We start from the raw sequence: 13477 nt of genomic DNA on the forward strand, positions 1-13477 counted from the left end.
AAAAGTGTTCTGAATCCGTTAATTAAAACATCAGGTCTGTCTGTGCTTCTTAGATATGCTAAATAAGGAGGAATCCAAGCAGGCCTTGTCACTGGCATTCAGAAGAAATTCCCTTTAATTACTTCATTTCTGCCCATGGCAGTGTACAGGTCTCGGCAACCACTCGGCAAAGTCCCCATGATCAATCAGTTGCGGGTGCTTGGTATTTAATAGAAGGATCTGAAATGTGTTTCTGATGTTATTGGCAGATTCAGAGCTAATTAAATACGAGGATGCTGTTGCAGTCTGATAAACGTGTTGACATTCGCAGGGGCCAGGACCTCATTCATTCATTCGCGTCTCCTTCCTGAGACGCCTCGCATTCTTTTAATGGAATAAAGTGCAAGGGATCAATAGCGGCGAATGATAAATTAGTCCAAATGAGAGAGAACGTGAGAGCCAAGCCGCTCTCTCTTGTGGTGACATACTGGTGAAGTGTCTTTTTCCCATTTGTCAAAAGCCATTTCAAGTCCAGCTAGCGAGTCTTTGTTGAACACTTTTTCTCCACTTGAAAAGATGTCTGTGTCTAACTGGATTGCAGGACCCCAGCAAATGCCCCCGCGCTGTCAACAACACTATTTAATCTCGATTGTCCTCCAGATCTAACAGACTAGTCTGCAATGCAGATACCACATTAGAGGGGGGTGTGGCTTTTATGTAATCCCTTGGAGCCGACAGCGTTGTATGAAGTCAAGTTTCTTTCATTCACAAGTTGTATAAAAATCCGACTCGGAGAAACCACCAACAGCACTCCACAACTGACAGTAGGATTTCATCCAATTCTACATGTACTATACGTCGTATATCACAGGAAAAAAAGGATTCACTCTCAATCCCCTATGCAATTTCATTTCACTCACTCACAGACACACCATTCTCTTCTTTCTCTTTGGCAGCTGTGCTCCAAAGCAGCGATCTGGGAAAAGCCCTGTAATGCTGCTTATGAAGACATCTCCAGAGTTGCCAGCTCTATCGAGTCCCGACTCGCCGCATGCTATCTCCGAATGAAGAGGCCTGACAAAGCGCTTAGTCACTCCCACAGGTAATGGCTCTGTGTTAGGGAAGAAAGGGAATAGGGGGGTGGAGAGGGGCACTTGAAGATGCAGAAGAGCATTGGAGGAAAAGAGGCAGGGTTGAGTGAGTGAGTACCATATTGTGAAAGCCGTATACAGATGGATCTTTATTTTTTTTTTTAAACAGTAAAAACATAAACAATGCATTCTATGTGCATGTGCATTCTATTATATTTCCGCCCCCCAAGTGTGTCTGTAGGGTCCGTTTCTGCTTCGTTGAGAATATTAAAATAGGAAAGCCCTTTGGGACCGGCTGTTGTAATGAAATTCACGTAAGCATTGCACAGCCAAGGAGTAGCCTATTTATGATTTTAAGTGGTGGACTTAAAATTAAGAAATGGTGCAGAGTGGCTGGAATGACAGCTAGGAACATCTGATAAGCAAAAACACAATGGATACTGTACAATAGACACGTAAATGATGCATATAGGACATACGGTAGAGATGGGACGGAAAGTCAGTAGCCTATGAGATCTCAATAGGTGTGTGTGTGTGTGTGTGTGTGTGTGTGTGTGTGTGTGTGTGTGTGTGTGTGTGTGTGTGTGTGTGTGTGTGCTACACCAATCCTGCTTCATGATGCCACTGCTATTGGAGCACACTCACATGGTGGGGCCCCTCGCTCCATGTGGGGCCCAAATTCCGGACCCCACATGACCCCTTTTGCTGGATTAGTTTTGTTGTTAAAAACTGGTAAAAGTGTTTGTGTGTGTGTCATAGAGAGAGAGAGAGAGAGAGACAGAGACACCGAGAGAGAGAGAGAGAGAGAGAGAGAGAGAGAGAGAGAGAGAGAGAGCTGCAAGGTAGGCCTATAGAGACTGTGAGGGGTAGGCTATAATGTGTTGTTGATCAGTCTGTCCGTACCACCTTATCTGCTGCCTGTCACCTAGAGGTGCTCCGATTGCTCGGCTGCCGATCATGACCGGCCGATAATGGCCAAAAATAGCCTGATCGGTGATCGGAAAAACATGCCGATCAAAAAACCGATCGAGAGATATTAAATTCCTCACGCAACCATTTGCCTTTACACCTGGCGCTGCATGTAGGCGCTGGCTCTGCACAGCTGCAACTGCACCAAAAGAAGGCATCTTTGCTTGTCTATAACTTTTCGCCATTCCCCCCTTCATTTCCACCATTCATAACCATATCTGCATCAACAATGATCTGATTTTCCGATCCATGCGCCGTTAACCTGACAATGTAATTTGCGATTGAGTACTCGCCAGTGAGCCATGTTACGTTAGGCTATAACCTGTGTAGTTGCCTTGGTCAGCACGCGACAACTTCACGTTGTCAGCACAAACATGTCAATTATTGTTTTCAAAGTTGTAATTGGCAGTCAGTCGATTAGTTTGATAGTCGCTGAAACACCAAACGGCGACAGATGTGGTTAAAACTTGAGAGAGAGATTCAGAACGGTAGTGGAGCACTGCAACTGTGGACGGTGACAGAGAGGGGAGGGGCTCTCCTCACGAGGCTGCTCATTTAAAGCGACAGGTTGTTTTTTTCTCGTATGTGGAAGACTATGTAATGTTTCAGTTTCAATTCAATCTTAAATAGTTTAGTTATTCTATGCAATAACTTATACATTGATTAATACTGTAGACTGTATTACCAACACTAGTCTGAAAGATAATAATAATAATAATAATAATAATAATAATAATAATAATAGCCTAATAATAGACATGTGCAAATTAAGATTCATTGGTTTATGGGCAGAAATGGTATTCAATAAGGATAATTAATAGGCTATTAAAAAAATAGGAAATCATTTTTGTGATCGGCAATGATCGGTAATCGGCAGATAAAGATTTTTGGTGATCGGTATCGGTGATCGGACCCAAAAAATGGTGATCGGAGCACCTCTACTGTCACCCGGTTTGTTGCACAGCACAGTGCCTCCTGCAAACGCTCCCATTTGCATACAGTCACAGAAAGTTCCTCTCGCCTGCTACTCCGTACAGTACAGTACACCATCACTGTCACTCACCTTGACTTCAGCATGTCCTTCCTCACTGACAATACTACACATGACACTGAATATAATACAATACAAATATTTGCAAAATGTGCCATTCGGTTTCTTCCGTTCATTGTTTGTACATTTTGAATAAGTCAGTAGTAAAAAACTTGAACCTTCACTACATTTTTTTTTCATATTACTGCGTTGCAGCTGTACAGAATGTGCACATCTTTGCTGTACAGCTGTATAGCTCTGCACTATTTAGCTGTGCAACTCAGTAGTGTTTGAGTACAACTCCACAGCACAAGGTCAACTTTTTTTCCCCGCTGATGGCTGGAATTGACACAGCCAGAGGAGAACACATACAGTATTGTGTGAGGGGAGGTTGCTGGAGCCCTATTTTGTAGAACTTGCTCTGAACTACTGCCTTGAAAACTCTGTGTGAAAAAGCCAATGTAAAGACTGTAAAGTCCCATAATGAGCTTTATAGCCATGAATAATAATTGAAAAGACAAAAAGAGATGGAGATTTGACCCCAATTGTTTCTCTGCAGGCCATTTGTCACAATCACATCTGCTAATTACTTGCCCCCTATTTCCGTCCCTGTTTTTTTTTTTTTTGTATCGAGGTAGAAACTGACAAGTTAGTGCCTTGTGTCAGAAAAGGTCATTCAGAAACAGAAAAAGATGTAAAACTTGTCAAGCGTCCATTGCGTATGTGTGCTGTCTGAAGGAGAACTTACCCTTTCTGAATATGGGAGAAGACCAAACACTCATCTTATGAAGCAACTCTGTTCCAAACATTTTGAATAGTTAGATGGTGAAGATTCAGTCTGACAAAGAGTCCTTTCCATAGCCTATACATGCATGATTGGTCTTCAAATATTCAGTTCAAATGAGTTTGTAGAATATAGTGTGCTCTTACCCAGATTGTTTGTAGGCTTTTTGGGTTCGGGAGCCCTTTAGTCCAAGGTATTGTACATCCAGATTCAATAATGAGAACAATTCTCTGACTAAGGCACTTCAAATTATTTCGATTTTGAGTGCCTTAGTCAGATTTTTTTTGTCATTTTTTAAACCTTGATATTCAGTTCAAATGCTCAGTCACAAGTCCTTGAATTCAATTGAAGCAACTCTAGAACTTTTTTATGGGTTTTTTTTTAAGTGAGAAAAAGAAAGATGATCAAGCGATGGAATGACTGAAAGACTAAAATTACAATCATTGTTCCTCATTATACAATATATTATCTTTGTGTGGGAGATTTTTGTCCATGCCTGAGTATGTAATATGTCATTTTTGACTACATTTTTCTCACTTCATGAGCTTTAAGGACATCCAATATTGCTTTTTTGTCAATGAGGAAAGTTTGCCAAAAGCACACATTAGCACTGAATGACAGTTTTCAGTTAAAAAAAATCTGCATAATGTCTACCTAACTATTAGCCTGGGAACTCCCATACTACCTTTAGTTCTACACAATCGTTTCGATCTGAAAGACAGTCTGGCGAGGATGACTCATAACGTCCAAGATCATAGGCACTGTGTCATAATGGCCAAGCATTCTGACCTTAACAGTTTCTCTGCCCAATCAGAGAGTAGGGCAGTGTGTCATAATAGCCAAGTATTCCGGCCCCATACGGAATTTACAATAGGCAACTCCCCAGACCTAATTCCCATGATCTTGTACGTTATGAGTCATCCTCGCCATACGTTCTTTCAGATCGAAACGATTGTGTAGAACTAAAGACAGTGTGGGAGTTCCCAGGCTACCCCAGACCTAATCTCACTTGTGATTAGGTCTGGTGTTAACCAGGCAACCTAACTATTGTATTCCATCCCAATATGGGGGCAGCTGTGATGGCCAGCTGTAGGTACTGGGTAGTTGGTCTAAGGAACAGACAGTGGCCAATTAGAATTCTGTACCGGTGTCCTACAAAGTGCTTTTTAGCGAGGAATCAAACACCACATTGCTCCAGGGACTGCAAAAGTGCTCTATGTGTATCGTAGGTTAATATTTGCTTATGGGTGAGAACAGACTACTCTAATTCAGAATATTTTCACAACACAACACACACACACACACACACACACACACACACACACACACACACACACACACACACACACACACGCTAACACACACACACGCTAACACACACACACACACACACACACACACACACACACACACACACACACACACACACACACACACACACACACACTATCTTTCATTGTCTTTGTTCTGTCATTTAGACCAGTGGTTCCCAACCTTTTTCTTCAGGGACCCATGTTTTTACCATTGTAAGCTTTGGTGACCCAACCGTGCAAGCGCCTGCACGAGAGAGAGTCACATGAATACCCTCTGTTTCCTGCGAAAAACTCATTTTAGTTATTTTATTCCTTTATTCGTCTTTGGTCAAATATATAGTAAATGTTTACATTTACATTTTGTTGCTTCTATGCATATATTATTCAAATGAAAGCTTTGCCATTTATTCAACATCGGCTATTTAGGGTATTTAAAATTAAACCCCATAAAATCAAGAAGGCTTCGCGACCCTCTGTGGATCTTTGGCGACCCATAGGTTGGGTCACGACCCATAGGTTGGGAACTACTGATTTAGACATCCTAGTCAATGTGCCACATTCCCCCGTTCCTTCCCATCTCGTTTCAGCACATAGGCCTACTATATTTTACTGATGTCATTTTCCAGAGTTTTCTACTGGCATGTGTGTGTGCCTCTCCAATTTGGTACGGTATTTTCTCTTCCAAAATTGTTGCTGTGTTGCTGTGCCATCTTAGTGCGGTAGCTGAGATCTTTTTTTGGGCTTTATGGGTTCACGGTGCCAGGAGCAGACCGACAATGAGCGCGAGGCAGACTGTGTTTTGAAATCCCAGATGGATGGGTGCCTCCGCGTTTGTTACGTTGGCTGGCTGTGTCATTAGTGCATTGGCAGAAAATAAGTTGGTCTTTTTTCCCATTTCCTTTTTTCTTTTTCTTTTTTCCATTTCTTTTTTTTTACTTTCTTGCAGTCTCCACTATTCCTCCTTCCTCAGCCAGTGCTGTCTTTGAAGCAGATGAGAGTGGGTGCAGGAGTCGATCAAAGAAGGCTTTGTCGATCCGTGCTAAAAAGATTTTGTATATATTAGTTTTTTATGTGTGTGTGTGAGGAGGGGGGGGGGGTATAGACAGCAGCAGCAACACGACAAAAGTATTCAGATAAAAATACCGTGCTGGTGCTGGCGCAGTCTTTGAACTCTTGTTGCGATGACAGTGTTTCTCGGGGCTGCTATCAGATTATAGGGCGCGTGTGTGTAGCGTAGGTATGTCTCTGTCTCCAGGTTGAGAAGATGCAGGAGCTATAACAAGAAAGTATCATCTCTGACATTCGCTGCAAAGAGTTTGTCATGTTTAAACAATCGTTTTTTGAGACTTTAACACCATTTTCTCTGGCAAAGAAAGCAAGAATGATTGTCAATAATAGAGAATGACTGGAGCAGGCTTTTTTTCCCTCCTGCGTAAACACTTGTGTGAAACAGAATTAGACCCAAAGCATATTTAACATGCAATGGATGATTGACTGTACTAATCCTATATACATAACGCAGGCATAGCAATAACTTGTTTTTACCAGTATATGTTGGTGCTTTCTCTTTCATCAAATATAATAGGTTTTTTTTTTAAGCTGTCAGTGAATATTACCCATTTTTCAAAGGGAGTAGATTAATTGGTGTAATTACCATCCCTAAAAGCCAGCCTACGTGCCAGTAATTGTTTGCTTGTAGGTGGCTCTCAATAATACCTGAGAGTGACGGCACAGTCCAGATTTCTACAGCCCGCTGCTAATTGGGAGTTGTCTGTGAAGATTGTCATTCATCCTGGTCATGTGGAGGCAGTGTAGAGTTTGAGTGGCCAGCCATGTTGGTCTCTTGTATGAAACAATTTTCGGAGTGAGGAGTCCAAACACTTAAAATCCCTTCTTTTTTCTTTCAAATAATAAAAACAACAAAAGGGATTTTAACTGTGCAGACAGTCAGCCTTTGTCCTGCACCTTTTCCTGGGATGTGCACAATCTTCACCTTCAACCTCATGTATGAAACAAACGTTCCCCAAGCGATCACCAAAAGTTTCCTAAACTCATGCAGAACTCTTGTGCTGCAATCGTCACCTCCCGTACATCTTCCAAGTCGTGTAGTCGCTAGCTTGGCAGAGATATCTGGAGGATGGCTCTGTCTGATTGGACAACAGTCAAAACAAGTCGTGTCATGTCAGCCAGTATCATAAAGCAAAATGAAGATATTGATTATAACCTCTTAAGGAATGTTTGGACAAGAAGGCTGTTTGTTTCCACAGTGCTCTTTACAATCTCCATGTAGCATTATGTATTTACACATTGCACAGTATCCCTAAACTTGAGGCAGTGTAAACACATGTTGCATGTTGTTACTCCCCTAACTTCAAGACGTAGACAGCAACAGGGGCTAAGATAGAGTGATGATATTTCACCAATGTTTTTACATGTGGTCTTTTTCTGGCCAACTAAACCCTCTACTTTCCTGGAGACTACATTGTATTTGAGCACAAAAATGCAACAAGCAAATCCAATTACTCTAACTGAAACGACTAATTAGTAGATCTAATGGTTTTCAATTTAAAAAAAAAAAAAAATCATTAAATGAGTATAAAAGTCTGGATGAATCAGGAGAGCAATTGTAGCCCAGCCAGATATAATGCTGCCCTTACTGTGACCTTGAGAAGAAGTAGGCTAATGGTGCAATTACCTACACCATTAGTTCCAGTGTTGGTTCTGTGGGCGTTGTTTACATGTCAGTCAGTGATGCAGTGCGCAAAATAAAATAGATAAATAAATAAATAAATCCGCTGGCTCACAGCAGCGGGTTTTATAGCAGTGGTGGATGCAGGACAGGGATTACTCTCTCATGACCCCAAGGAAGACCTCAGGCAGAAGAATTGCAGAAACAAGGGTGTCAGATACTTTAACCATTAAAAAAGTGTGTGGCTGTGTGTGTGTGTGTGTGTGTGTGTGTGTCTGTCTGTCTGTCTGTCTGTCTGTCTGTCTGTCTGTCTGTCTGTCTGTCTGTCTGTCTGTCTGTTGTGATTTGTTGTTGTTTCACTAAGTCTCTAAATAAAAAATAAGCACCACATTTTTGTGTGTCTCTGATGCAACGTGTATTCTGTGCTTCTAGCCAGAGTTCAGGAAAATCCTGCAAGTAGAGCCCTCACCTTTTTGCCATGTTGCTCTTTGCACACTGCTCTTAATTCAACAACACACTTTACTCATAATTTGTCTACCACTTCCATACCTTCACGGAAGGTCAGAATGTTCCTATGTACTGTAATTCTCACAGGAATAAACAGATGCCACTCAAAAGGGGGGGGGCACCTAGCGAGCGTGAACCCCGGTCAGGGGGGTGAAACAGAATGCCAATGCTAATCGCTGGCACCTAACAGCTGTTATGTTGGAGAATTGGTGAATTATTCAGAGGAAATGCGGGCAATATGGGCATAGTAAGGAGGAGGAAGAATGGGTTGGCAGGCACTCAAAAAAAGCACGTGGAGTTCTGTACTGTAGCTTGTTTGTGGAGGTGGGCATGGAGAGAGGGATAGAGAGTTAGAGAGGAAATGAGACATCCAGAGGGTTGGCGTAGGTGAAAAGAGGAGAGGAGAGGAGAGAAGAGAAGAGGAGGTACGCAGCTAGAGATAGAGAAAGAGCGATAGAGAGAGAGGTTTTTTTTCTTTATACTCTAATGCTATGTCTTTGCAATGGCGATTTATCAGTCCTCATCAAAGGCGGTCTGTCAGGAGCTCTTTAATTACAGACAACCTGCTCCATAATCAGCACATTTAAGGCACCGGGAACATGCAATTAATTTGCCCAGGCCATTTGCTCTCGGCGCAGCAGCAGCAGTAGCAGTTAGCAGCGACCTGCTGATGGTGTGTTGGTGGTGGTGGCGGTGGGGATGGAGGAGGCACTGTGCCCTGCAGTGCAGTGCTGTGCTGTGGTACGATGTGCTGTGCTGTGCTGTGCTGTGCTGTGTTGTGCTGTGCTGAGCTGATCACCAAACAGTGTGCACAGTGAGAGAAGGCCCAGCGTGTTTCAACGCGGGGACGACAGAGCGGGAGGCAGAGCAATTAATGGGCCTTCAAAGTTGGCTATCATCGCTGGCAAGCAGCTGGGACGGGTTTGACAGCGGCGGCAGGGATGGAGGCGGGAAAAATAAGGGGGGGGGGGGACGGGCTGCGCTGCGCTGGGCTGGGTGTAGTAGGGAGTGGAAGATGCCGCTCAAGCAAGAATCAAACATGGCACACGACGTTCACCAAAACAGCAGCAGCATTCTCTGGCACTGGCACACACACACACACACACACACACACTCTGGCACGTGTGTCTGTGAAAGCCTGTCATGCCACCGCTGGAAGCTGTGTCGTTGTTGCACTTGAGGGAGCACACACGGAGACAAACAACCATTTCACCACGCACGTTTCCAAGCTTTCCAGCTCAGGTGTGCGCCTGCATGCAAGGGTTGTTTGTCTTCTTCAAACGAGGAACACGGCAGTGTTGACACATTGACCTACAGATGCGAGGTAGAGGTTGACTTGACGCATGTAGTGTTTCCCCAATTAAATCAAAAAAGTCTTGCAATCATCACACAACCATGAAGTACCCACATGCCATTTGCTAAAACCGCATGCGTTTGGTAATTGATTAAAAATGCTGTTCTCATCAGTGTGTGACACGGTAAGTGGCAACACCATGTGCTTTGACTTTCAATGACCTGCAGCAATGTTAAGTTGGCACATTGTGTGTTTGAAGGAGTAGCACGTTTAGTTTAATATATATTGTATCAAGATTTGTGTGTGTGTGTGTGTGTGTGTGTGTGTGTGTGTGTGTGTGTGTGTGTGTGTGTGTGTGTGTGTGTGTGTGTGTGTGTGTGTGTGTGTGTGTGTGTGTGTGTGTGTGTGTGCGTGCGTGCGTGTTTGTGTGTGTGGAGATTTTATGTTATTCATAGATTTAATTTTCTTGCCTGCATTTTGGATAAGTTTGGATAATTACTGTAATTCATTGAAAAATGATACAATTTGTAGTAACTACAACCCTGACATGCCTAAATACACGGGTAGATGATGTGACGTGTAAATTTTGCTGTCACAGGCTCTTAAAATTAAGTAAATTCATGCTTTCAAAATTGTCAATGTTTTAAATGATTAAACTAGTGTCGTTGTTGTGAAAAAGTAATGTGTAATAAATCCAGAGCTTAAATAAGTATACTTATTTTTGAGTCAAATACCACATTTGTCCTATGGTGTGACTGTCACAAGCCTGGTTCTCCATATTAAAACATTTTTAAATAAATAATCAATGCTCAGTCATTTGTCTAAACAACCCTGGCATGTTTTTCAAGGTGTCTATTTTAGCAAGTGGCAATGCTTATTTTTTTTCATGTTTTTCTGAGACCATATGGAAAACAATGTCCTGTGGTGTGACATCATATTTTTGGGTAATTCTGTGGATAATTATCTATTGTTGAAGCTCCAGTGGTACATAAACTGACTTTAGACCCTTAAGAAGCCAATGGCAAGGGTGGATTTTAGGTTTTTCTCTCAGAGTTCTTCAATCAATCAATTATGTTTTGCTACCACAAGATGTATTAGTTTTGTAGTCCTTTGGTGTGACAGCCTTAAAATACACTTTGACAATAGTGTATATTTTTCTTATTTTTTTCTTATGTAGATGTATGCAAATGCATCTTACTAAAGGTGAAATTGTATTTCAGTTGGCAACGACACGGCTTTAAATTAACTCAAAAGCTCAAAAGTCCTATGGTGTGATGGTAAAAGTCCTATGGTGTGACACTTTGGAGTATCACACCAAAGGACAAACAGGTCACACCAAAGGACTAGATATCTGAGAAATAGCTTTTAAAACAACTGGTTGGACATTTTTTGTTCATTTTGTTGTTTGACTAGATAAATGTTCTGTATTCATATTACGTATTCCTTTATTGGCCATTGGAATGTATACTTTGACGCATTGTTGATGAATATTTGCTGTTGATTTTAGATACTGTCGAAGGATATAAAATGTCATTAATGGTGCTTTGAAACCATGAAATAGAACGGTAACAGTGAAGGAATGATGAGTGAGAGAGTATAGAGAAGTATAGATGAATAAGATATGCTGTGGAGAGCTCAATATAGCATAAATGTGCTGTCCAGCTTGAGATACCAAACAGGCACTGGCCACTACACACTACAGGTTCAATGGTGTGTGACATTCATAGCATACCTACAAAGAGGGTGAGGTGTGATGGTCACTTCAGTATGAGTCTTATGAGCTCTGCAGGTTAAATTTAATGACCGCATGGCTGTCATTAAGTGTTACGATAGGCTGATAATCTATGACTTGAAGACTTATAAGCGTAGAGCGTAGATCCATATTGACTACAGCATTACATTATGATCAAAAGACAAAATAATCATGTTGATACATTTGTTTCTGGCTCAGTTTTGCATTTCTGTCCTTTAGTGTGACATGAATGTCCTACGGTGTGACATTTTTTAAACGCTCAAATATTTGTTTGAGCTTAACAATATTTTTGATAAACACTGAATATTGCATAAGGGAAGAACAAAATATCATCCCTGAAATGTTAGTATGAATTCGGACAATTTTGAACATTTAAAAAGAAAGATATCCCTGTATTTCCTTGAAGGTTTCTAATAAGCTCACCTCTAATGGGGAAAAAATCCTTAAATGGTTATTTCTCATTAAATTAAGACTTTTAAAAAATCAATAAATATGAAGAGTGTAACAATGTTCTAAAACTTCATCGAGCCATGTCTACATTTAATATATTCATTTCTTAACGTCACACCAAAGGACATAATTTTCAGCAAATTGCTTTATCAACGTAAATAAATAATCAATTAATAGACCAACATTATGACCACTTTTGATTTTTTGAAAGATTAATTGCTGCACTACGTAGACATATACTTTCCCCCCTCATAAACAATGTTTGGGAAAAAATAGTTTTTTGCTGCCTATCTGTCATCTACCCACATGTATGTATAGGCAAAGATGTATGCATGAATTTAGTATGAACACGTGGATGGTAGATAGCTGGACGTATGGATGGGCACGTGCATGGCTATCTTTTTATGAAAGAAAAAAAACAGAGAAAAAAGTAACTCACTCAGGATGTACTTGGTTGTACTCTACATATCATCGGCATTGGGACCTTCATTTTCCTGTGTAAGCTGATCTGTTCTTCCTCTCCTCTCCTCCCCCCTCTTCTCCTCTCCTCATCTCCCACCTCCTCTCCCCTCCTCTCCTCTCCTCTCCTCTCCTCTCCTCTCCTCTCCTCTCCTCCCTTCCCCTCCCCCCTCCTCTCCTCTCCTCTCCTCCTCCCCCCTCCTCTCCTCTCCTCTCCAGGAGTGTCCACCTGAACCCTGTGCTCTTCCACAGCCACCTGCAGCAAGCCATGGCTCACCGCCTACTGGGGAACTCCTGCGCTGCAGCAAGGTGAGTGCCACGCTGAAATTGAACATCACACAACCGGGTTGGTGGATTTAACAGGGAGATATGTGCAGGCCTGCCGGCAGGTCCGGACAAACAGTTCAGTTGTACAGGGAATTGGGTGCTCATGAATCGAACCTGCCGGATTCGAACCTGGGTCCCCATGGGCATGCAAGCCCATATGTGGGAGGCTTAGCGCGCTGCGCCACAGCGCCACCCGGTTGCTTGTGATATTGTACAGTACAGTATGTAAACTTATTGGTGGGTCGGTTGTCTTTGTCCTGGGCTCGACCAAAGCTGTCAGCAGCACTAGACGTGTGGAAAGTGAAGTGAAGTGACGGGTAGGGGGTGCAGGGTAGCGGAGAGTGGGTTCATAAGCCCAGTGAGGAAGTTTGGGCATTGCTTCCTTCCGTCGTGCTCTTCTCCAGGAGCAGAAACGGGAAATGAAGATGGATCCGCTCCGGCCCTCGGTTCACAAGTCATTTAGGAAGGCGAGCAGGGGAGAAAACACATGTCTGCTCAGCGGGTTGTCGCATGGCAGCTGTTACGTCTGCGCTTCCAGGGGAAAATGTGCTCTCACACAGATACATAAATACTGACTGTTTCAGAGTCAGTTATGTTGAGTGAGAAAGTGAGAGTCGGGGTCCCACCCCGCCTCCTCCTCCTACTTCACATTTATTTCAATGAGCCACGTCACCCGCACACACCCTCTGCTTACTCTTTCCACAGCCACTGTGTTGTTAATACACCATTTGCATCCTAATGGCACGATTATCCAACATTCCGTGCTGCCCATCCGTTGTCCCTTACTCCTGACATACTCCCCGTTTGTTGTTGAATGGCACGGTGATAAATT

The 13477-nt window shown here is 42.5% G+C and overlaps 1 protein-coding gene across 1 annotated transcript in view; it reads left to right on the forward strand.

Moving 5' to 3' along the window:
• The window catches only part of LOC134451396 (spermatogenesis-associated protein 16-like), an 87854-nt gene that overhangs the window by 3395 nt on the left and 70982 nt on the right, over positions 1–13477 (forward strand). The window contains exons 3-4 of the mRNA XM_063201833.1: positions 936–1081; positions 12538–12627. Of these exons, the coding sequence (XP_063057903.1) occupies positions 936–1081; positions 12538–12627 (236 nt within the window). The remainder of the gene's footprint in view (positions 1–935; positions 1082–12537; positions 12628–13477) is intronic.

Source organism: Engraulis encrasicolus, chromosome 6, assembly GCF_034702125.1.
Source record: "Engraulis encrasicolus isolate BLACKSEA-1 chromosome 6, IST_EnEncr_1.0, whole genome shotgun sequence".
Taxonomy (NCBI): domain Eukaryota; kingdom Metazoa; phylum Chordata; class Actinopteri; order Clupeiformes; family Engraulidae; genus Engraulis; species Engraulis encrasicolus.